This window comes from Aotus nancymaae, unplaced genomic scaffold (assembly GCF_030222135.1).
Source record: "Aotus nancymaae isolate 86718 unplaced genomic scaffold, 86718_ANA_hifiasm-v0.15.2.pri h1tg000064l_1, whole genome shotgun sequence".
Lineage (NCBI taxonomy): Eukaryota > Metazoa > Chordata > Mammalia > Primates > Aotidae > Aotus > Aotus nancymaae.
Window position 1 is genome coordinate 6,760,951 of NW_026988479.1, and position 24,501 is coordinate 6,785,451.

At 37.0% G+C, this 24,501-nt stretch overlaps 1 protein-coding gene across 2 annotated transcripts in view; it reads right to left on the reverse strand.

Moving 5' to 3' along the window:
* Positions 1-24,501, reverse strand: part of FNIP1 (folliculin interacting protein 1) — a 155,078-nt gene that overhangs the window by 34,634 nt on the left and 95,943 nt on the right. The window contains exons 7-13 of one of the 2 annotated variants that reach the window (XM_012447430.2): positions 23,501-23,584; positions 22,104-22,175; positions 19,318-19,453; positions 16,957-17,158; positions 11,540-11,625; positions 1,785-1,931; positions 785-954 (exon numbers count right to left, since the gene is read on the reverse strand). In XM_012447430.2, the coding sequence (XP_012302853.2) occupies positions 785-954; positions 1,785-1,931; positions 11,540-11,625; positions 16,957-17,158; positions 19,318-19,453; positions 22,104-22,175; positions 23,501-23,584 (897 nt within the window). The remainder of the gene's footprint in view (positions 1-784; positions 955-1,784; positions 1,932-11,539; positions 11,626-16,956; positions 17,159-19,317; positions 19,454-22,103; positions 22,176-23,500; positions 23,585-24,501) is intronic. The other variant, XM_012447478.2, reaches the window with a different exon arrangement.

Sequence of the window (24,501 nt, forward strand, 5' to 3'; positions counted from 1 at the left end):
CCTAAGGAAAGTTACTACGCAGTCACTAAAATGTTCTCATCTTACTCTTCCCTCATCATCTAACAGCAAATAGAGTAAGAGCAGAAGTAATTAGCAGCTATGTTTACCAGATACTGTCCTAATCATTTTACATGTATTACCTGATTTAATTTTTACAACTTTTAACATATGTATCATCTATTATTATTCGTACTTTATAAATAAGGAAACTGTGATTCAAACGTGGTGTGCCTGACTCCACAGCCTGTGTCTTTAGCACCCTGCTACACTGCCTTCCTCTTGCCTATGAACTTATCAACCATTCACTCTCCCCTCTGTTCCCCATCTGTTTAGTAGTACGTAACACTAAGGGACACATCTTCCAAAATGACTCAGCAAGTAAACAAAGGTGGATCCACAGAAACCTCAGTGAACTGCTTCCCTCCTAACCAGACTGATTTTAGGTATCACAGGTAACTTTGTTGATAAATTCTTTCTTGCAAAGTACCTAACACAAAGTACAAAGTCACAAATCACCCTGAAGATCTGAAGTTACTAGTAAACCAGCTAATCAGCCTGCTTCTCTTGCTCTGTATCTGTAGTTTTCCATTTATAAGGAATGATTTCAGGTCTAAGATGAGGATAGGACAATTTGGCAGGCATGAAAGGACAAGCAAAGCAGAGAAGCTTTAGAATGCAGGAGGTAAAAGAGAACATTTTATTTATTTTTGGGTTTGGTATAAAATAATTATAGATAGCTACAAAAAAGTCTAATACACAGTATAACGGTTTTCAGATTACATACCCAGTTGTGCCCAAAGTGGGTTATATGGATGAGTCTTTGCCAACATGTCCACACTCTGAGAGGAATGCTTTTCTAAAAATATTTTTATAGGTGGTTGTCCATTTGGCATGACTGTTGGAACCCAGGCAAGATGATTGGTCAGAACCGCAGTAATGAGAGCTGGCAAGAATCTGAAAACAAAATACATCCGATCGGATTCCAATCTGCATTCACAAAACCTTAGGTAAAATGTAGTGACAAAGTAAGCAAGGAGAGTATATGCTCATGTGGCCAAATGGCACCAAAAAATGGAGAGGAGAGTATATAACACCAGGATTAAAATGAAAGTTAATAGTTTCTGGTTGAGAAGGAGTTAAAAACTACTTGAAATAAAGGTAACATTCATAAGAGCTATTGCAGTTCATAGTACAAAACAGAAATGTCATTTTACTTCAAAAATTATGGATTCTTTTCAGTGTTTAATCACATAATTCATTACTGAATCAACTAGCACGTCCCTACATTTCTAAATCACTGAATGGGAAAATGAAGCAAAGTATTAAGCAAACTCTGTCTCCCATCAAAGAGAATAAAAACATCTGAATTACTCATCTGGATTCCAAGACTTGATGAACAGTTAAAAGACAACAATATGATAAAACATCACATCAAAAATACATCATTAGAATCCCAGCATTTCCTTACATGTTTTCTACCTCTTTTCTATGAAATAAAACTATAAATGGATACAACTCACAAAATATGGAAAGCCTCAGAGAATTCTATAGTATGTCAGGAATTTTAATTACATAATTATAGACATTTTCACTGCTTTCATTCATAAGGTTCTGTGATACTCTTCCATACCCTATCATTTAATTATCTTTTAGAATTCTGATTAATCTTGATTAATAATATAATTCCAAAGATAATGGATGGTTCTTCCACATCTGTAATTGAGTTTGATTACAATCTAGATAGCTAGTATAATAAATAAATAAATAAATAAATAAATTCATACTGATTTTTGGAAGCATTTTCCATTAGAAAAGTGAACTCCTTCATGAAACGATGGCAAAGGTGGTTCTTTTCTGGAGTCCCCGACATCATTGTAAGCCAGACAGGTTCTCCAATTCGTGGCATTGTGTAAAGATTACAAATTGTTGTTCTAAAAAGAGGAAGACACATTATGAAATTTACAGTTCCCAGAGTTACATACTCGTTTTTTTTTTTTGAGACGGAGTCTTGCTCTGTTGCCAGGCTGGAGTGCAGTGGCACGATCTTGACTCACTGCCTCTACGTCCTGGGTTCAAGCAATTCTCCTGCCTCAGCCTCCTGAGTAGCTGGGACTACAGGTGTGCACCACACATCCAGCTAATTTTTGCATTTTTTTAGTAGAGATGGGGTTTCACCATGTTGGCCAGGATGATCTCAATCTCTTGATGTCATGGCTCGCCCACCTTGGCCTCCCAATGCAGTGGGATTACAGGCACAAGCCACCACACCCGGCCCCCAGAGTTACATACTCTTAAAATAATTTTATGTTGCCAGTTTGGGCCTCACACCTAGATTATTAAAGCTTCTGAGAAAAGACAATGAACCCAGTCCTTCCTTCCTTGTCAACAACATGGTACCACCGGAAATGTTCTCAAAATATGCTGGTTCTGGTGTTGGCTCTCCCCACCAGTGACTATGTGCCCTAGAGTAAATAATTTCCCTACTTTAAGCATTTGTTTCCCATATCTGTAAAATGAAAGGATATGATGATAATTTCTAAAGCCCCTTCCAGCCCCACATTTCTAAGGGGTATGCTGTACCTAAATACACTACAAATAATCAATTTCATATACAAAAGGAAAATATTCTAAATGAGGTAACAGCTTATCCATCTACCTACTCAAAACAATAGTTTATCTGCATCATTTTGTTGCCGAATCTAATACTGTAGTAACATTCTTAAGGACAGTGAGAGCACTATACATTCATTCATGCTATATTTTATGACTCTCTCAACCTTCTACAGTGTGTTTTCTTGAATCAACACAAGAAAAGATTATCACACAATTAGTATAGTGACTTCTTGGTTGTCTCTTGGACTAATTTAGACAATAGCTAGTCCTGTGAATTGTACTTTCTCCTGAAGGCTTCAAAGCATACTTTCAAGATGTATTAATTACTTTCTTTTTACATCATTATCTGTTCAACAAAGCCCTATACACTCACTAGACTAAGAAACTCCTGAAAAAGCCTGAGGCTTAAGAACATAGTCAATCTTGCAGACACTACAGAATGGTGTCCTACTTTCTACTTTTTAAAACAGTACTGTCTAGTAGAACCTGGCAATGATGGAAACCTGCACCATGTGAAATGGTAGCCACTAGCTGTATGTGGTTACTGAACACATAACATGTGACCAGTATGATTAAGGAAGTGAATTTATTTCAATTAAGTTAAATAGCCACATGTGGCTGACAGCTGAGATTGTATTGTACAATACTACTCTATAAAGTTCTCTGAGATTTCCACAAATTCTAATACCAACCTCAGTATAATTGTCTAACACCAAGGAGCCAAAAAAGGAAAAGAATTATCTTGCCTCTAAAGTTTTGTTGAATCTGAAACAATATAAATATGATATATTACAATGGATAGAAGCAACAAAAACAGGTCATTTTAATGAGCTCCTTGTAGAGCATACAATCATTCCTAAGAAGTTTTAAATAAACAGAAAGGTATTTTAGAGCGCAAATATGACTAGAATACAAACTAGGGACATATGAAAATGTTTGTTTTTAAAGCTTATTACGGATGTCCAGATATGATGGAAAATTGAAGACAAATGTTTATCCTCTCTTCAGTGTCTGAAGCCCCAACTCAATACCACCTAAACATTTGAAAACAGATAAACCAGTGCAACACATAGAATTAGAGAGGATCTCACTGGGTGTGGTGGCTCACACCTGTAATCCCAGCACTCTGGGAAACTGAGGCAGGATGATTGCTTAAGCCCAGGGTTCGAAACCAGTCTAGGGAACATAGTAAGATCCTGTCTCTATTATTTAAAAAATTAATGAATGAATAAAAAAAACTGGCAAGGAACTATTACTGAAAATTAAAATTAGGGATTTCATGAAATTCTGGAAGACAAAACATAGGGTGGAATTGTGACTGAAGTAGCAGAATAAAGGAAGTTATAAGGTTACAGTATCACAGAGGGAGACATGGACAAAGCGGAGCTAATTTGGCCCCCTAAAGCAAGAAGAGGCTCAAGACTCACAAATTCTTGGCAAAGTCATGATGGGAGTTAAGATAGAATACTGAAAACTGGGAGACTAATTCAAAGTCCATAAATGGATGGCAGCTCCCTACCTCCTCTCCACTTCCCCAGAAAATGACTACAGATAGGAGAGAGCAGATATAGCAGTTGAATGGCCCAGAAGAATGACTTTTTCAAAACCCTTCCTGACATTTGTATCTTTCAGAGTATATAATCAGGCACAGAGTATATCTCGTATTATTAAATCTTCATGGGATTGGTGGGGGGTACTGGGAGAAGCAGAGACTAGGGGAAAAATATCTAAATATGCTTCTTCAGGTAATGATAATGAAAAAAGGTTGAAAAACATTGCCCTGAAGTGAAGGTCTCCAGTCAGAAGCCTGATTATGCACAGAATTCCCAACCTGCAGTTTGATAACTCATTCTAAACTACAGAGCACAACCGAAAACACTGAGAAAGCCTCCAATAGAAGAAACAGACAAAAACAGAAAGAACACACACATACTCACCCATATAAAATGAATCCAGAGAAAAACAGAAATCATGCACAGAATGGAAGAAAACTTTTACACAAAACTCTAATGCACATTAAAACTGAAGAATATGGTAGAGAATCTAATTTTCATAGAAAAGGTTATCCAAAAATAAGAAAGCAACAAAGATTTGCTGAAATGAAAAAAAGCACAGAAAGGATAGAAAAACAAAGCATTCATAAAAAGGAAAATATGAAAAAAAAAGGAAGACGGAACAATCCAGGAGTGCCAATTTCTTAAAAAAAAAAATAAGGATTTCAGAGAGAAAACAGAATAAAATAAATTTTAAAAAAGTACCAGAGCTGAAGAACATGATGGTGCTATAACAATACTGAGAGGATAAAGGACCAAGGAACAGGTATAAACTTTTATATCGTGGCAGAAAATAAATATGATCTAAAACTGATAAATCAAGAAATAGCATCGTTATGTATACTTTTTAATAATATGGAGGTAATCAGCCAGGCTCAGTGGCTCAGGCCTGTAATCCCAGCACTTTGGGAGGCCAAGGCGGGTGGATCACAAGGTCAGGAGTTTGAGACCAGCCTGACCAACATGGTGAAACCCCATCTCTACTAAAAATACAAAAACTAGCCAGGCGTGCTGGTGCACACCTGCAATCCGAGCTACTCAGGAGGCTAAGGCAGGAGAATCGCTTAAGTGGGGAGATGGAGGTTGCAGTGAGCCAGGATCGCACCACTGCACTCCAGCCTGGGCAACAGACTGAGACTCGGTCTCAAAATAATAATAATAATAATAATAATAATAATAATAATAATATGGAGGTAAATAACAAGAAATAACTAATATTTAAAAACAGAATGTGTCCAGGAAGAATGAGGTGGGTAGGATAGGGCTCATTTATTTTTAATTATTAGACCTTTCAGAAATTTTTGTTTAACCATGTGCATATACTTTTAGATTAAAAGAAACAATGTATAAATAAATAAATAAGCTGATCATTTAAAGTTTTTCATGAGTTTCTTCAGTATATTACCATCTACTATAAGTCTATGTGTCATGGGACAGAGCCAGATCACAAACACTGCTATTAGTGGTCCACTGAGGACCTTTGCTTTACTATTTTAGTGTTATATGTGCTGTGACGTCAGAGTGTTATCAAGTACTAAGAAGGCAAAGAAATTAATTACACAACAGTGCCTCTCACTATACACAACTCTCTGTTGTTGTCATTAACAATTTAGAAGTAATAGCTGAACGCAGTGACTCATGCCTGTAATCCCAGCACATTGGGAAGTCGAGGTAGGCGAATCACCTGAGGTTGGGAGTTCGAGACCAGCCTGGCCAACATGGCAAAGCCCTGTGTCTACTAAAAAATACAAAAATTAGCCGGGCGTGGTGGTGCATGCCTGTAATCTCAGCCACTTGGGAGGCTGAGGCATGAGAATCACTTGAAGCTGGGAGGCAGAGGTTGCAGTGAGCTGAGATTACACCACTTCTCTCCAGCCTGGGCGACAGACCAAGACTCCGTCTCAAAAAAAATAAAAAATATAATCTAAAAGTAATGGTTTATTCTAGAAATATTTCTTTTGTCCCGACTAATAATTATGCCCTGTCATTCAATGATAAGAAAAGCAAGTATTTTCAGTAATCTGTCCCCTTATTTTTCCTAGCCTGTGCCCTGACAATGGAAGACTCCTTTGGTTGGGAGAAAACTGTGGGCATGATTTAGTTTTCTTCGATATGCCTAGAGTCTACATAAAAATCTAAAGACTTTGTTAGGCAGCAATGCTAACTAAACATGCTTCCTGCTTCTCTAGCTTTCAAGGTTTCTGTATACATGTAAATCATTTCCTTCCTCTTCTCAACTACCCAAAATTTATTAATCACCTGATCTCAAACAATCATTTACTTTAAAGAATATGTCATTGTAATTTTAAATAATCCCTTAATTTAAGAAGTACATTTCTCTCTCAGTGTCCTGGGGGGATTAGTTCCAGAATCCCCATGGTTACCAAAATCCGTGGATACTCAAATCCCCTATGAAATGGCATATCATTTGCATGTAACCCATGCACATCCTCCTATATACTTCAAACCATCTCTATATTATTTATAATACGAAATGCAATGTAAATGCTGTTAATAACTGTTATACTGCATCGGTTTTTTAATGTGTTTTTAAATTGTAGTTAATTTTTATTGTTTTTTTCTTCTTCAAATATTTTGATCTGAGGTTGGCTCAATCTGCAGATGTGAAACCCACAGATATAAAGGGCTGACTACAGGGTCTATTCTCATCATGTGAAATAGTTACATTCTATAAAATCCACTCAAGCACCGAATTAGCAAACACTAAACCATTGCCCCTAGGGAAAATAAACAGGTTCCTATGAGCCTTTGGTCACATTTTCATCAACGCATCAATACATGACACCTTGATGTGCCTCTCTGTTTAAGGACACCTTATTTGATACTGTTGACTTATTAATATTAAACTCATGGCTGACAACACCATAAATAATGTCTAAAGGAAGCTTATCTAACATGTATTTTTTTTTGTAAGGTGTATCACAATCTTCTTACACTGAATATGAGCATTTCAGTACTACATTTGGAAGTCATTTTAAACAGCAAAGTCACTAACAAAAAGCAGAAAAATGTAGAAAACTTGGCACTAAAATAAATTTCAAAAAAGTACATTTGTTAACAGTATGAGTCAAAACAAGAAGGCAGAGCATTAGACCTTGTTTGATCTAATCTGGGCACGTGTGCGTCAGGCAACTCACATTTTTCACTGCTCTGCACATGTACACAAATTACTGAAAAAGCACTGCAAATATATTTTGGGGTTACAAATAAATGTTAGCAAGTAGGTGAATTCTAAAATACAAAATCCACAAATGGTAAATATCAATTGTATATGTGAAAATGCTTACACAGGTAGACTTCCTATTGAAAATTATTATGAAATACTATAAGAATATTTAATAAACCTTTTCAGATTTGCACAGTAACTGAAGCAAAATAATTAAACAATACAAATGGAAAGGCACACAATCATGACATATACTTTCATAGATTTTATAACCTGCACATTGTAAATTGCAGGTAATCTTGAAATTCTAAGTCTAGGCCATTTATACTAACCAATACCATAGCAACTGACTCACAAGTACTTAAATAACATTTTGAAAAATAAAAATGTTTTTTAAAATCTAAGAGCAAGATCAGTATCCTGTTTGGAAGGAGTCTTATGACAATATTTACTATGTTGGCAACCTCAGTTGAACCTATAATGACAGTGTTTCCTCAGAGCCCAAGCAGAGACTTTTGGCCTTTGCCACAAAGCTTGTGACTGCAGAAAAGAATCTGTCAATCCAACAGTATAATTAACTGCAAGTTCAAGGGCAAAGATTCACTGCCTTATACTAATGCAAAATGTGATACTCAAAAAGAATCCCGAAGGATTATTTCAAGCAAATAAGCAAAAAGAACTACTGAAAATATATTTCTAATAATTCTGGTGTAAACAAAGTAAACAAAAACAGCTTAAACCAGACAAGGCATGCTGATTCATGCCTGTAATCCCAGTACTTTGGGAGGTTGAGGCAAGAAGATCCCTTGAGGACAAGAGTTCAAGATTAGCCTGGACAACATAGTGAGACCCCATTATACAACATATTTAAAAAGTGAGCCAGGCATGGTGTGGATATTTATAGTCCTAGCTACTTGGGATGCTGAAGCAGGAGGATCGCTTGAGGCCAGGAGTTCAAGGTTACAGTGAGCTATCCTCGTGCCGCTATACTCCTGCCAAGCAACAGAGACCCTGTCTCTGAAACAAAAACAACTTAAACCACAAAAATAAAAATTTACAAATGAAATTTGTAATTCATTTGATCATTCATTGCATATTTCTATTAGTGGCATAATATATTTTAGAGGAAGCAAAACCCTTAAGAATCTTTTTTTTTTAAATTGTACTTTGGGCTCTGGGGTACATTTGCACATCCTGCATCCTGCAGGATTGTTGCATAGGTACATATACGCCATGGTGGTTTGCTGTCTCCATCTCCCCCGCCCCCGAGTTGCCTACATCAGGCATTTCTCCCGGTGTTATCCCTCCCCAACCTCCTTGCCCCTACACTGTCCTTCCCCTTGCCCCTCCACCTAGTCCAGTAAGCGTTGTGCTCTTGCCTGTGCCCAAGTGTTCTCATTGTTCATCATCCATCTATGAGTGAAAACATGCAGTGTTTGGTTTTCTGTTCTTGTGTCAGTTTGCTGAGAATGATGGTTTCTAGATTCATCCATATCTCTATAAAGGACACGAACTCATCATTTTTTATGGCTGCATAGTATTCCATGGGGTATATGTGCCACATTTTCTTTGTACAGTTTATCATTGATGGGCATTTGGGTTGGTTCCAGGTCTTTGTTATCGTAAACAGTGCTGCAACGAACATACGTGTGCATGTGTCTTTATAACAGAACGATTTATAATCCTTTGGGTACATACCCAGTAATGGGATTGCTGGGTCAAATGGAATTTCTATTTCTAGATCCTTGAGGAATCGCCACACTGTCTTCCATAATGGTTGAACTAATTTACACTCCCACCAACAGTGTAAGAGTGTTCCTTTTTCTCCACATTCTCTCCAGCATCTGTTGTCTCCAGAATCTTTTTTTTTAGGGGGGGTTGGGGGACAGAGTCTTGCTCTGTTGTCCAGGCTGGACTGCAGTGGTGTGATCTCGGTTCACTGCAACCTCCACCTCCCAGGTTCAATCAATTCTCCTGCCTCAGCCTTCCCAGTAGCTGGGACTACAGGCAGCCACCACCACACCCAGATAATTTTTGTATTCTTTGTAGAGACAGGGTTTCACCATGTTGGCCAGGCTGGTCTTGTACTCCTGACCTCAGATGATCCACCCTCCTCAGCCAACGAAAGTGCTGTGATTGCAGACGTGAGCCACTGCACCTGACTCCTTAAGAATCTTTGAGTAAGCTTTCAAGCAGTCCTGCCTCACTCCACTTAAAAATTAAAACTATAGATTAAATTTAGAAAAATCAAGGTATAAAAGATGGTCAAATTTGAAGAGAAACACAGCTGGGTGTAGTGGCTCTTGCCTGTAATCCCAGCACTTTGGGAGGCCGAGGTAGGTGGATCACGAGGTCAAGAGATTGAGGCCATCCTGGCCAACATGGTGAAACCCTATCTCTACTAAAAATGCAAAAACTAGCTGGGCATGGTGGTGCACGCCTGTAGTCCCAGCTACTAGGGAGGGTGAGGCAGGAGAATCTCTTGAATTCAGGAGGCGGAGGTTGCAGTGAGCCAAGATTGTGCACTGCACTCTAGCTGGGCGACAGAGCAAGACTCTGTCTCAAAAAAAAAAAAAAAAAAACAAACAAAAACCAGAAACACTACATTTAAAAAGTATACATATCAAAATTGTGAAGATATGATGTAAGTGACTTAAGTTGGGGAAGTACTGCTGTAGGTTATGTTTATCATAGGCTGGGAACGGTGGCTCACACCTGTAATCCCAGCACTTTGGGAGGTCAAGGTAAGAGGACCTTTTGAAGTGAGGAGTTCAAGACCAGCCTGGCCAACATGGTGAAACCCTGTCTCTACTGAAAAAAAAAAAAAATTAGCCAGGCATGGTGGTGCACGCCTGTAATTCCAGCTACTGGGGAGGTTGAGGCAGGAGAATCACTTGAACCCGGGAGGCAAAGGTTGCAGTGAGCCAAGATAGTGCCACTGCACTCCAGCCTGGGTAACAGAGCAAGACTCTACCTCAAAAAAAAAAAAAAAAAAGGGCCGGGCGCGCTGGCTCACGCCTGTAATCCCAGCACTTTGGGAGGCCGAGGCGGGTGGATCACGAGGTCAAGAGATCGAGACCATCCTGGTCAACATGGTGAAACCCCGTCTCTACTAAAAATACAAAAAATTAGCTGGGCATGGTGGCGCGTGCCTGTAATCCCAGCTACTCAGAAGGCTGAGGCAGGAGAATTGCCTGAACCCAGGAGGCGGAGGTTGCGGTGAGCCGAGATCGTGCCATTGCACTCCAGCCTGGGTAACAAGAGCGAAACTCCGTCTCAAAAAAAAAAAAATGGTACCACTAATGTCAGGCATTCTGCTAAGTACCTTATACATACAATCTCACTTGATCCTTATAACGATCTATTAGATTATTACTAAATTGAATTTACCTATTTTATACTAGAAAACTAGGGGTCAAAAACACTAATGCACTTGCCCAAGATCACCACAGGTAGTAAGTGGCAGAGCGAGGGTTAAAATCCAACTCTGTCTGACAGGTTCTAGAGTCTTGGTTTTTCACACCCTATGCTATACTATCTCTCTAAAGAAGGAAAGACTGAGAAGATGAAGTAGACCTAAACCGAGCCTCTTTCAAGGGAGACATATTAGTCACTTAGATAACTCCCAAGACTAGATCACTTGTAATATGTATGTTTGCTATATAGTTAGAAGATAGCTACAGCAGTTGTTGGGGCTTCAGGTACAAGCTTTGTTGAGCCAGAAAACCCTGGCGGAAGGACTATTCACTGTGCCATATCTAGAAAAAGAATCAAGCAACAAAGTCACTTAGCATATCCAGTTCATGTCCTTATATCCATATATCCTTGTATCTCATGTATTCAAGAACATCTGATTACTACCACTGGTTAAATAACACTTAACAGTCCCTATATCTAGGAGTCTAAGAAAGAATAAAGTATATTTTTGCTAGAACAAGGGTCTTTTGTGGTCATATTTCCTTGTCAAATGGCCCATTACTGAAAAACACACCACTGATGGCTCTCAATGTGCTTGACTCTCAAGCACATCTGAGATGTAATAACATAGTCGCCAATGGTCTACTGAATTATACCCTCATTTCACTATAGGACAAAGAAATTAAATTTTATTAGAACAAATTAAAGAAATAAATCTTCCTGTGTACACTATGAATAACTGCATTATGGAAAGCTGGGGAATATGTACCTGAATTCATTTAGGGCATCAACTATTCGATTATATGCCAAACTCCTCTGACTGGCATCAGCTGATCTCCGGCTCATTTTCATAGCCTTGAAAACAATCATTAAGATAGTTAATTATTATGTTAATCATGAGCAAAACATGGAAAAAAGAGTCTTTTTTAGACAGAGTCACATATTTACACAACACTCTACCAAAATTCTTATTGAGAAATAAAGAAGGTAAATGCATTTATTGTAGCTTTCTCTTCTACACATTTAACGAATGGTTGAACAAAATTAAAAATTTTCAACTGTTTTCAATCTCTTATTTTTAAAACTGCAGATTGTCAATACATGAAAAAACTGCTGCTGACAGTTTCTGGGTTACAAAAAACTTCTTTTTCTCAAACAGAACAAGACATAATAACTAAGTAACAACAGCTCATGGTTTTAAGCTTATATTTCACAGATAACACTTCCGTTAACTCTTTTTAGAAAATTTGCCCACCCTGGTCAACACGGCAAAATCCTGTCTCTACTAAAAATACGAACATTAGCCAGCTGTGATGACCCACATCTGTAATCCCAGCTACGCAGGAGGCTGAGCATGAGGACTGCTTGAACCCAGGAGTCTGAGGTTGCAGTGAGCCAAGATCATGACACTGGACTCCAGGCTAGGTGATGGAGTGAGACTGCCTCAAAGAAAAAAAAAAAAAAAGAATATAAAGATTCTACAGTAAGATATCTGAAGGTATTAGCAATATTTGCTTTCTTAAAATATATTTAGCCAAGGCTGAAAAGCCTTAACTTAGGTAGACGGAAAGGGGATCAGGATTAGGATACGGAGTACAAAAAGAACTTTAATCTCTTACGCTTTTTCAAAGAGAATTTAATTCTGCATTTTTTTTTTTTTTTGAGACCGAATCTTGCTTTTGTTGCACAGGCTGGAGTGCAATGGTACAATCTCAGCTCATCACAACCTCTGCTTCCTGGGTTCAAGTAATTCTCCTGCCTCAGCCTCCCAAGTAGGTGGGATTACAGGCCTGCGCCACCACTCCCGGTTAATTTTGTATTTTTAGTAGAGATGGGGTTTCTCCATGTTGGTCAGGCTGGTCTTCAACTCCTGACCTTTCAGGTGATCCGCCCACCTGGGCCTCCCAAATTGCTGGAATTACAGGCATGAGCCAGCACACCTGGCCTAATTCTGTATTCTTTATGTAATTACAAAGCGATTAAATATTGTTTAAAAAACATATTAAGAGGTCAGCCTACTTCAGACCAGAAATCATGTTCCTGTACATCTAAAAGCTTCAGAGGGTGAAAGTGAAACATACTTTGTTTTTTCAACCTGTTAAGAACTGGCAATTTATAAAGAAGTGAATATTATTTTGCTAGAACTTAGCAGTGTTCTTCCTTAATCTTATCAGCAATGCTATTTTTAAATTAAATCACAAATCTCAAAAGGTAGAAGACTTCAAAATAATTGTTGCCAAGGTACTCAGAAACAAAATCCAAAGTTTTTATTAAAAAAAAAAATAGTTTGAAAACTGGCCCTAGAAGATAACTTCTTTAGATGGTGCACTATTCACTATTATATTCTATTCTTAATAATAGTCTATCATTAAGTAACTACTATAGAACTTTAAAAATTATTAATTCCCATTCGTTTATGTAAAAGCATTCATTTAATTTCATCTTTCAGCTTTACTAAAACATGGGATACAACAACTGAACAAATATCCAAACTATAAGCATTAACGATATACATTTTAGGTCAGGGTCCGCAACCCCTGGGGCATGGACCAGTACCTGTCAGTGGCCTGTCAGGAATTCGGTCGAGCAAGCGAGTGAGTGAGCATTACTGCCTGAGCACTATCTCCTATCAGATCAGTGGCAGCATTAGATTCACATAGGAGCGAAAACCCTGCTGTGAACTGTGCACATAAGGGATCTAAGTTGCGCGCTCCTTATGAGAATCTAATGCCTCCAAAGCCATGGCAACCCCCCCACCACCAGCCCTGTCTATGAAAAAATTATCTTCCAAAAAACTGGTCCCTGGTTGCCAAAAAGGTTGGGGACTGCTGCTTTAGGTTACAGAATTGTCAAAGAGTTAAAACATGAAAACACTTGCAAAGTAATCTTTAATGAGTTCTATAATGCCTATTTCAAGTTTTATACAAAGCCTGAAATACTTCTCGAAATAACTCAAAATGTCAGTTCACCCCCAACTTATTACTGTGTATGATGACTTTGGCTACACTACAAAATGTGAGAGTAGCCAACTGAAGAAAATGTAATCAGTATCTAGCTTAAGAAAAGGTAAATGAAAATAGCCTTTACTCATATGTTCAATAAAAAAGTATTGCTAATGAAGTATTTGTTTTCTGACATATTAAATATGAACAACTAACATGTATGTCTTTTCTAGACGCAGATGATCCTTAATCACTAATGAGCTATTGAGATACATCCTTTGCTTTCTAAACTATTCTAACTGGTCTAGCCACCTCTCATCTCTTATTCTAGTCTCTTCAAAACACACTGCCAAGTGCTCCCTTCAGCAGCCATACACAAAACACACTGCCAAGTTAATCTCACCGAAGTACAACTTGCAAACAGCCTTAAAGACAAAGTCAGAACTCTGGCAAGCACTCCACACTCTTTGTCATCAGGTCCCCATTAACTTCGCCAGTTGTACCACTTACTATTCCTCTTCATATCCTTTCCTCTCCACAGACTGTTGTAACAAATTTTGGTGGCAGCCACTGATTTTATGAGCTCAACTTCTGGGAATCTCCTCTAAAAAATAATCTGGTAAATTCACCAAGATGTTAATGATGGGGTAGCAACAATTGTCAAAAAGTAGAAATGGCCTAACAGGGAAACTGTTACTTAAATTGAGGAGACCTACTAAAATATATGTAAGAACCATTTACAATAACTTAAGAAATGTGTATGTGAAAATGATTTTTATTTTATTTTACTATGAGATAGGGACTCACTCTGTCACTACAGTGCAGAAGCACAATTACAACTCACTACAGCCTCGACTTCCTGAGCTCAAGTGCTTCTCCCGCCTTGGCCTCCCTAGTAGCTAAGACTACAGGTGTGCACCCCCATGCCTGACTAGTTTTTTTTTTTTGAGATGGAGTCTTGCTCTGTTGCCAGGCTAGAGTGCAGTGACATGATCTCGGCTCACTACAACCTCCTGGGTTCAGCCTCCCGAGTAGCTGAGACTACGGGCACGCGTCACCACACCCCGCTAATTTTTTGTATTTTAGTAGAGATGGAGTTTCACCATGTTGGCCAGGATGGTCTCCATCTCCTGACCTGGTGATTCATCTGCCTCAGCCTCCCAAAGTGCTGGGATTACAGGTGTGAGCCACCAAGCCCGGCCATGCCTGGCTAATTTTTAAAAAAATTTTTTATAGAGACAGGTTGCTCAATCTGAGTTTTTAAAAATGGGCATATAATTTGAAAAATGTAGGCATAGCACAATCCCTGCCAAGTAAAAGCACAATATGCATAGAAAAGGCCTAAATAAGATTTTTCAACGAGTTACTATGTTCTCTTTGGATGGCAAGAATGTCAATTTTCTTGTTATTCTGCTATATCCAATTTTTAGAGCTGTATGTTTCAAAAAATCCCGTACATCCTTCAAAATGCAGTCCAAACAAAACTTCTTCCCAACAGGAAGTCATTTCACTTTCCTCTGAATTTCTGATTGATTGATTGAGACGGAATCTTGCTCTGTTGCCAGGCTGGAGTGCAGTAGCATGATTTAAGCTCATGGCAACCTCTGCCTCCCAGGTTCAAGTGATTCCCTTGCCTCAGCCTCCCAAGTAGCTAGGACTACAGGAACTTGCCACTACACCTGGCTAATTTTCTGTATTTTAGAAGAGATGGGATTTCACCATATTGGTTGGGCTGGATGGTCTCGATCTGCTGACCTCGTGATTTGCCCACCTCGGCCTCCCAAAGAGCTGAGATTACAGGCGTGAGCCACAGTGCCTGGCCACTTTCCTCTGAATTTCTGAAAAAACTTTGTTTGTCCTTCCTTTTTAGCTTACATTCTAATATTTCACAAAATTTTTACTTTACATATTTGTATTATATATACTATCTCAGCAGCAATTGACAAAAGTGATTACTTCCTCCTTGAAATACTTTCTGTACTTGGCTTCCCCAAAAAGAGTACAGTCTTGTTTTTTCTCCTAATTGAATAGCCAATCCTTTTCCTTCTCCTCTGCTGGTTCCTTCTCATCTCGTTGAACTCTTAATGTTGAAATGCACCACAAGTCAGGCTTAACACTTCCTGTCCTCTCTTGCCAATCTCAATCAGTTTCATGGCTTTAAATACCATCTATACACTCATCACCTCTCTGGTGAACTCTAGACTCATAAAAACACTTGAATGCCAAGGACACAAATATAAAAAATCCATCTTCCTTCATCAAATCTGTTTCACTTGCAGTCTTTCTCACTTCAATGCTGGCGACTTCATCCTTCTAACTGCTTGACTAAAAAAACTTAAGAGTCAACCTTATTTGTTTTTTCTACTATATGCCAATTCAGTCCACCAGCTAATCACACTGGCTCTGTTTTAAAAATATATCCAGTATCCAACTATTTCTTAACAATTCAATCACTAAAATGGTTTGAGTATTCATCATCTGTCACCTGGATTACTGCAACAGTATCCTAATTGAAATCTATTACTCACCAACAGTAAGAGTGATCCTCATAAACAATGTCATTCTTCCTCCACTCAAAACCCTCCAATGGTTTCCCATCTTTCATACTTTTGTAAGAATAAATGCTAATATTCTTACAATGGTATCTTATAAGGTCCTATATGATCTAGTGTCACTTCAACCCAGGCACCTTGACCTCATTAATGTTGCTTAAATATCAGGCTTACCCCTGCAGTAAGGCCTTTGCCTCTGCCTGGAATATCTTGTTCCAGATGGTTGTAGCTCACTTCCTCCATATCTCTGGACCATATCCAATGTCTTTTAATCAGGGGCCTTCTTGACTAGCCTATAAAAATTAGTAATTCTTCCTTCTAGGATTCCTTATATACCTTTCTCCATTTTAATTTTCTCCACAGCACTTATTACATACATCTATACTCATATGTTTATTTGTTGTCCCATAAGGTCAGAGTGTTGCTTTTATCACTTCTCTTTAGTTGGTAGAATGGTGTCTACCACATTTTAGGCTCTCAAATGTTTATTTACAGAACAAATGGATGAATGATCTTATATCATTTATTAGACAGTAAGCACCTTAAAAAGGGTTCGATCTATTTGCATCCCCCAGAGCACTTTATAGGGCACATGCACAATGTCTGTCAATTTTTCTGCCAAACAAAGAAACATAATGCTTAATCAAGAGAATAAGATTTTAAAAGGAAAAGATATAAACAACTATGCTTACCTGTTCTATTGCACTCTTTAATTTGTTCATGTGGCTTTCAAAGAGAGGAAAATGTGAAAAAAAGAATTCATTAAATTTGTTATTTTCATCTTCATCTTTGGATAATGAAAAGATTACCCCAATTGCAATCTTCTTTTTCCTCACAATTCCTGGGTTAGGGCCACAGCTTTCATCTGAGAGATTAAAGCTTTCTTCTATAGACCTTAAAAATAAATGTTTTTTTAATTTAAAAAATAAAAATAATTAAAATCACAATTCAATCTTCTTGCTAATTAAATGTAGACAAGCTAAAAGTATTTTGCTGTTTTATCAAACAAACCTATAATTTTGTACTAGCTGTGTATCTCTTTAAGAAATCTACTGGCTATTTTTTCAGGTTCATGTTTTAATAAAAATTTTACTAGAGTCAGATTGGGAACATTTTTGTCCAATTAGAAGTTACTAAAGAAGCAGATAATTCCAATTCATAATTAACCCAAAAGTGTCTACATTTTAAGATTTATAGATGAGTCTGATAGAATCTTTTCCCTGTTCTAGGATCTACTGGTCTCTGTTTTTGATTTCAGGAGCTAAGTCAGAGATGAATGAATAAAGGAAATGAAAAAGAGGAGAAAACAAGAATTTTTAGTATCTACCATTGTACTTAATGTAGATTTTAAAAACTCTTTCAAGAATGAATTACCTTGCCAAAATAAAAACATGAAAAACTGAAATATCAAAACATGTATTACATAAATCAAAGACCTAAACATAAAACTCTTAGAAGAAAACAAAAGGTAAAGGCATCATGCGTCATGACATTGATTTGGCAATGGTTTCTTGGATGTAACACAAAAACCACAATCAACAAAGGAAAAAAAAAATAAACTGGGCTACATATAAATTTAACCTTCTATGAATCAAAGGACAGCATCAATGGAGTAAAAAATCACCCCACAGAATTTTTAAAAAATTTGCAAATCATAGATCTGATAAGGTATTAATATCTAAAATATATATAGAATTCCCACACCTCACCAACAAAGCAAAAAAACCCAAATATAAAATGAGCAAAGGACTTAAGTAGACATTTCTCCAAAAAAGATATACAAGTGGTCAATAAGCACATGAAAAGATGGTCAAGTTGGGTGTCGTGTGGCTCATGCCTGTAATCCTAGCATTTTGGGAGGCTGAGACAGGCAAATCACTTGAGCCCAGGAGTTCTGGGCTCATGGGCAATAAGGCAAAATCCCATCTCTACAAAAAAATACAAAATAAAACAAGCAAACAAAAAAACAATTAGCTAGGCACGGTAGCAAGCCTGTAGTTCCAGCTATTTGGGAGGCTGAGGTGGAAGGATCACCTGAGCCCGGGGAGGTTGAGGCTGCAGTGAGCTGTAACTGCGCCACTGGACTCCAGCCTGGGTGACTCAAAAAGAAAAGAAAAGAATAGAAAAGATATTCAACTTCACTAATTATTAAAGAAATGCAAATCAAATCCACAATGAGAAACCACTTCAGATCCATTGAGATAGCTATTATCAAAAAAATAGAAAATAAGTGCTGGTGAAGATACGGAGAAATTGGAACCATTGTGCATTGCTGGTAGGAATCTAAAATGGTACAGTCACCATGAAAAACAGTGTGCAGTGTGACAGTTCCTCACAAAACTAAAACCAAAATTACCATATGATCCAGCAATTCTACTTCCGGGTATATAACCACAAGTATTGAAAACAGGGACTTGAACAGATATTTGTACACTCATGTTCATAACAGCATTATTCACAATAGCTAAGAAGTGGAAGCAACCCAAGTGTCCATCAATAGATAAATGGATAAAAAAATGTGGTATGTATACACAATGGAATGTTAATCAGTCATAAAAAGGAATGAATTTCTGACACATGCTACAACATCACTAAACCTTGAAGATATTATGCTAAATGAAATAAGGCAGATGCAAAAAGGACAAGAAGTGTATGATTTCATTCATACGAGGTACCTACGGTCATCAAATTCATAGAGACGGAAAATAGAATGGTGGTGACAAGGGGAAGGGGAGGGAGGAATGAGGAGTTACGTTGAATGGATACAGAGTTTCAGCTGGGAAGAGGAAAAAGTTCTGGAGTTGGAAAGTGATGATGGTTGCATAACAGTATAAAGGTACTTAAATAAATGTCACTGAACTGTACATCTAAAAATGGTTAAAATGGTAAACTGTTATGTATAACTTACCACAATTTTTAAAATGTAATAAATTTTAAGTTTTCAGTTCCAAACTTAAAATACACAGAATGCAAGTCCAGGCTCTAAGAAACTCATATAAAATTGTATTTAAGGAACTATTCAATTTTGTTCTGTGTTTAAAGTTCCAACTTACCATCTAGGAAATACCCCATTTTCCAAACTTGTTGTTTGGCTGCGTCGCCAACGTCGCTGGTAGCTGCTGGCACAACTTCGTGTAAGTGAGGAGTTTGGAGAAGGAAATGGAGTGATCAGCAAGCTGCTGAGAGATGCTATTAAGTCAGAAGAACAACGAGAATCAGTAATGACTGAGCATAATGACAAATTTCCTTTTAACAAAATTACAAATAGATTAAATTAAACTTTATTTTGCTTCATGAGCCTCCAAAATGTCCATTAAAAAAACACATCCTTCTTGGAGCAAGGTCTCAGAGGAGAAAAATCATGTATTAACAATGTATCAGCAAAAAACTCAGACAATCCCCTTTTGGCATTCTCTTCTAGGGATTCCAAAATAAAATTATACTTTGCAACAAGGCATTAACTCTTTGGCCACTGGACTGACTGTCCCATAACTTAGCTGAATCCTTTTAGTTCTTAAATTAAAGGAAATCTGATGCTATTCAGACTTAATGTAGCAGCTGGATTTTAAGAACAAGCTATATTTGAAAATAATTGTTTGAATGGCATTTAAAGAGGTCATTTACAAGTACTCATGGATCACCTGTGCACATGCAGTCAAACCTACCACTTTTAATTATGAATCATGACTATACTTAGTAAGTTCCAAAAAAGAATGCTCTCTGGAGTACCAAGGTGATAAACACATCTCAGCAGACTCCACTCTGTAACGGCTGCAATCCCCTGGTCTTGGGGATTATTCCCTTCCCCAAACACTCTGAAATCTGTAAGATATGTTTATTGCCTGAGGTGTTAAAAGCGACAACTGCTGATTTTTCATTAAGCTAGGAGTCCTCCCCTTTTCCCCACTGGATTTAGAGAGGATAAGACTTGCCATTAAGGGCTTGCATTTGGCAATATTCTAGACTTATTTTATGATCATAAGCACATACTGAAAATGTATATTCAAAACAGGGAAGTATTATCATTACTATTAAAAAGGTATATGCCAGATGATAAATTATTTTGGACACCAGCACTAAAAACTGAGAGACTTTCATTACAAAAATCTATTCATTTGAATTCTGACAAATTCAATGATAGAGGATAAAGCTGTATGTGCCATGCAAACATGGAGACCATCAATGAACTCATTCTAAATTACTTTCTTGTATAGACCACATTTTATCAATTAGTATTGTAAAGCCTTATAGTCCAATATTGGGTATGTACAGCTAAATCTGGGTATGACTTCAGTGAAAAATAAAATGCTGTCTTAAGTTTGGAAAAAATACATTTCACTATATTCTAATATTGAAAATAACCCTATTAGAAAAAGAAGAAAACACACATTAACTTAAATGGGATATATGAATCCAATAACTTGAAGCAGCCTAACAGATCAGTCTAACCAGATGCTTCAACTTACAAATAATATAAGTATAGATAAATTAATTTACTATCTTTCAAATCTTAAATAAAATAATGAGAATTAAATTCCTGCCAGGGAAGTCTAAATCTCTAGATTACATAGAAGCAAAGGGTATTAAGATAAATATACTCTAGATTCCTTAAAACAAAAAATAAGGAACTCAATTAGAAAAGAAAGATGAGATTACTTGAAAAACACAAGCTCTTCTTCTTAGAGTAGTGGTTCGCAACCCTAGCTGTCCTTTAGAATCAGGTGTTAGGTTTTACATTTTGTTTTGTTTCTCAAATACAGATGCCAAACCCCTTCGCTAGGTTAAATGAGAGTCTTTGGAAGTAAAGTTTAGGCACCTAAATTTGTTTTTAAAACCTCTCCTTCTTATTCTAATACACACCTAGGGATTACAACATATGGCAAGGTTAGATTTTTCATTTATCTCAAAACTGAATCATAAAACAATTTTGATAGCAGAGTCATATAAAATAACAACATATGCTGACTATCACAGTGAACTAAGTTCCTCATATCAAATAGTAATTCAAGCCTGAAATTACTCCTCTTTCTACTTATGCTGCTCTCTGGGCCCCAACAAACACTTTTCCTTTTAGCTAAAATGCCTTTTTTTCTAAGCTTTTGCCTAGATAACTGCTATTTATTTCTCAAAATACAACTCAATCATCATTCTTCTGTAAAGCATTGTTGGCATCCCTGCGCCTTGCCCAGGCTAAGTGTGCTGCCCTTTCTCTGAAGCTCTTTGCACAGGTCTATCACTAAACATATCACACAATAAACTATGACAGATGATTTTCCTAATTTTTCTCCCAGTAGACTCCATACTTCTGTGCTCCTTAAGGGTAGACTCTGGGCTTTAATTTTTTTAATGTCCACCATGTTTCAATAAATGTTTGCTACACCTACAAATTTTGGAAGAGTCCATATTTGAAAAAAAAAAAAAAGAGTAACATTGGTTCAAAATGCCTATGCTTTTCTGGGCAAGAGACTATGACAATTTAAACTCTAGTTAGCAGCAAGCAAATATAAGCAATGTGTGTATGCGTTTTTTTGTTTTTTGTTTTTTTTTTAACTACGGTTTCCAAGCAGTCTTCTGACCAATGCTTTTCTTCTTATACTAAGCTTTAACCAATATACTTTACTCTGGGGCTTTAGTTCATCCAGGCTTTATTCTACTGAGCACACTTAAAAGTAAACATGAAAAATGTTAAATGTATGAGACTTTGCCCTGCTCTTTTCACAGTTCTCTTGTAAGGCTAATATCAATATGAACAAATTTGATAATAAAAGGGAGAGATAAAAAAGAAAATCAATGCCAACAGTAATCTCATAAAAAACTGAATACAAGAACCTGACATTACCAGACCGTGCTATGCCACTGTCTCTGTCCTCATTCAGCTCTCTTCCAGGCATGTCCATTGGGTTGCTGTGAACTATAAATAAAGATGAAACTGTCAGTTATAAAATATATTGCTATTCAGGTGGATGAACAGCTCCTTTTAAATAGCAAACGAAATCATGCTCATCTCATTGCATTCCCTTATTTTTTTCAATAGCATGGCACCAACCCAACACCAAGAGCTATTACTCAGTTGAACAAGCTTCGAGAGCTCTGTGAAGATTTGATACACAGTATGAGAATCTAAAACATAATATCTAAAGCAGCAAGGAGTGACTGACTCATATTTTAGAAGCATAGTCAATGATAGATATTTACAATATACTATTAAATGAAAAAAAGCAAGCTACTGAACAGTATAAGTGCTTGCTGGGACTAAGCGGTGGGTATATTACAGTTCACTACACTGTTTCTGCCTATAACAATGTATGTTTCAAAATTATCCATAATACATTGAGAAATTTGTTTTGAGAAATTTGTTTGAATAGTATGATCCCAATTTTGTTAAAAAAACAAAAATGCAGGCATTTCTGGCTGATAAAATGGCTAACATGTATTTTATTTTTGTCTTTTAAAAATATTTTCCAAGTTTTCTATAAATATGTATTGTTTACATCTAATATTTATAGGGAAAGAAAATATTAATGAAGAAAAGGTTTAAACTGATACCAATCTGAAAACAATGACAAGTAAATGTGTTTACATTCTAATAATTTCCACTAAAAGGCTGTAACCTGCTAAAATGCGTGAAGAAAAGGACTATGATTAGAATCCTGGGTATATATGCATGGACATACTCTACAATCATCAACTTGATTATATAAGAAAATATAGTCATATATGCTTTTTACAGAGCATTACAGTGGTGCTTGTTCATCTAAATCTTAGCTCCAAGAAAAATTGTTCTTATGGAATAGTGTAGATCAGAAACTTTACAATAATAACAAGATAGGATAATTTTCTGCAATTGGTGAACTATGGTACAAAAGCTACTCAGCCATGGAAACAAGACAGTGTCACATTAAAAATTCCAAGTGGTACCTTGAGAAATAAAGTTCATACTAAGTTTTGGTTTCATATTCTAAAGTTATTATGCCATGAGAGAAAAGCATTATGCCATGAGACAAATCGCAAACTGAAATTTCATTAAAATGTCAATTTTACTGATAACTCAGTGTCTGGAAACTTTAAGAACATGTTCAGTAGAAAACAATCAAGTTCTTATACTTCCCAAAGCAATGTTTTCTTAACCACAACCTCAACAAATGCATTCATCTACTCTCTTGTTTCCACAACTTAACTACAGAGTCTAGCCGTTGGGGCACACCAACTAGTCTACCCACACAGCACATCGCAAACCTGCAAAGAAAGAGGCGCTCCTGATCAGGCGGAGCGGACCCTGCTCAGAGAATGCCCGCCTGGGGCTGCAGAACTGTGAAAGACCTACATGGCAAAAACGTAAAATACACATGAAAGAGGACTGTTAGAGAAGCCACAATGTGTCAGGGAAAAAAGGTGAGCTAAGGCAGCACAAGAGCAGACCAACAGATATGGGTGGAAACTTTTAAACTAAGAATAATTCAAGGTGTCTTCTCATTTTTGAAACAGGATGGTGTTTCTTTAGTCATGATTTATATCAAATAACAACTTCATGTATTTTTACTAATAAATCTATGTATAATAAAAACAAGCTTCTGCTATATAAGGTAAAAATTATTTTAAATGTTCAATCCTTTCTAATATGAAACAGTATTTTCAAAGATTTGAAAAAGTACGATAATGTTATCTATTGAATCTGATATTTGCCAAATAAATTTATTTTTTTAAAAGTTGTTTTAATATTATAGCATGCTTCTACAATTGCAGTAAGGAGAAAACCACCTAAGCACTTGGCATACAGCATACAACAGAGAGCAAAACCAGAAAAGAGATCTTACTGACAAATTAAAAATTGGTTTTCATAACCAGTGATAAGTTACAAAGTAATGGAAGAAACCAAGGTTACTAAACCAGGAGTCAGCCACTATGGAAGGAGGAACACAAATGAAGCTCATCAGGGACCAGACTCCCAGCTGTTCAAGAGAAGTGGCTGCCACATGCTTCATCAAGAAAAGGTAACTGCAGTCTGAAGACCCAAGAAGGGCATTATAGTTTGAAAGCAAGCAGCTGGGTTACCTGTTAGTTATGCTTAATCAAAATAGTCTAAATAGCCATGTAGGATGTTTATCTAGGATGGAATAGGGGCTTTCTGTTTTAAAAAGTGACAACTCTATTCTTCTTCTTTCTTTTTTTGAAACAGCATTTTGCTCTGTCATGTAGGCTGGAATGCAATGGCATAACCATAGCTCACTGCAAGCTCG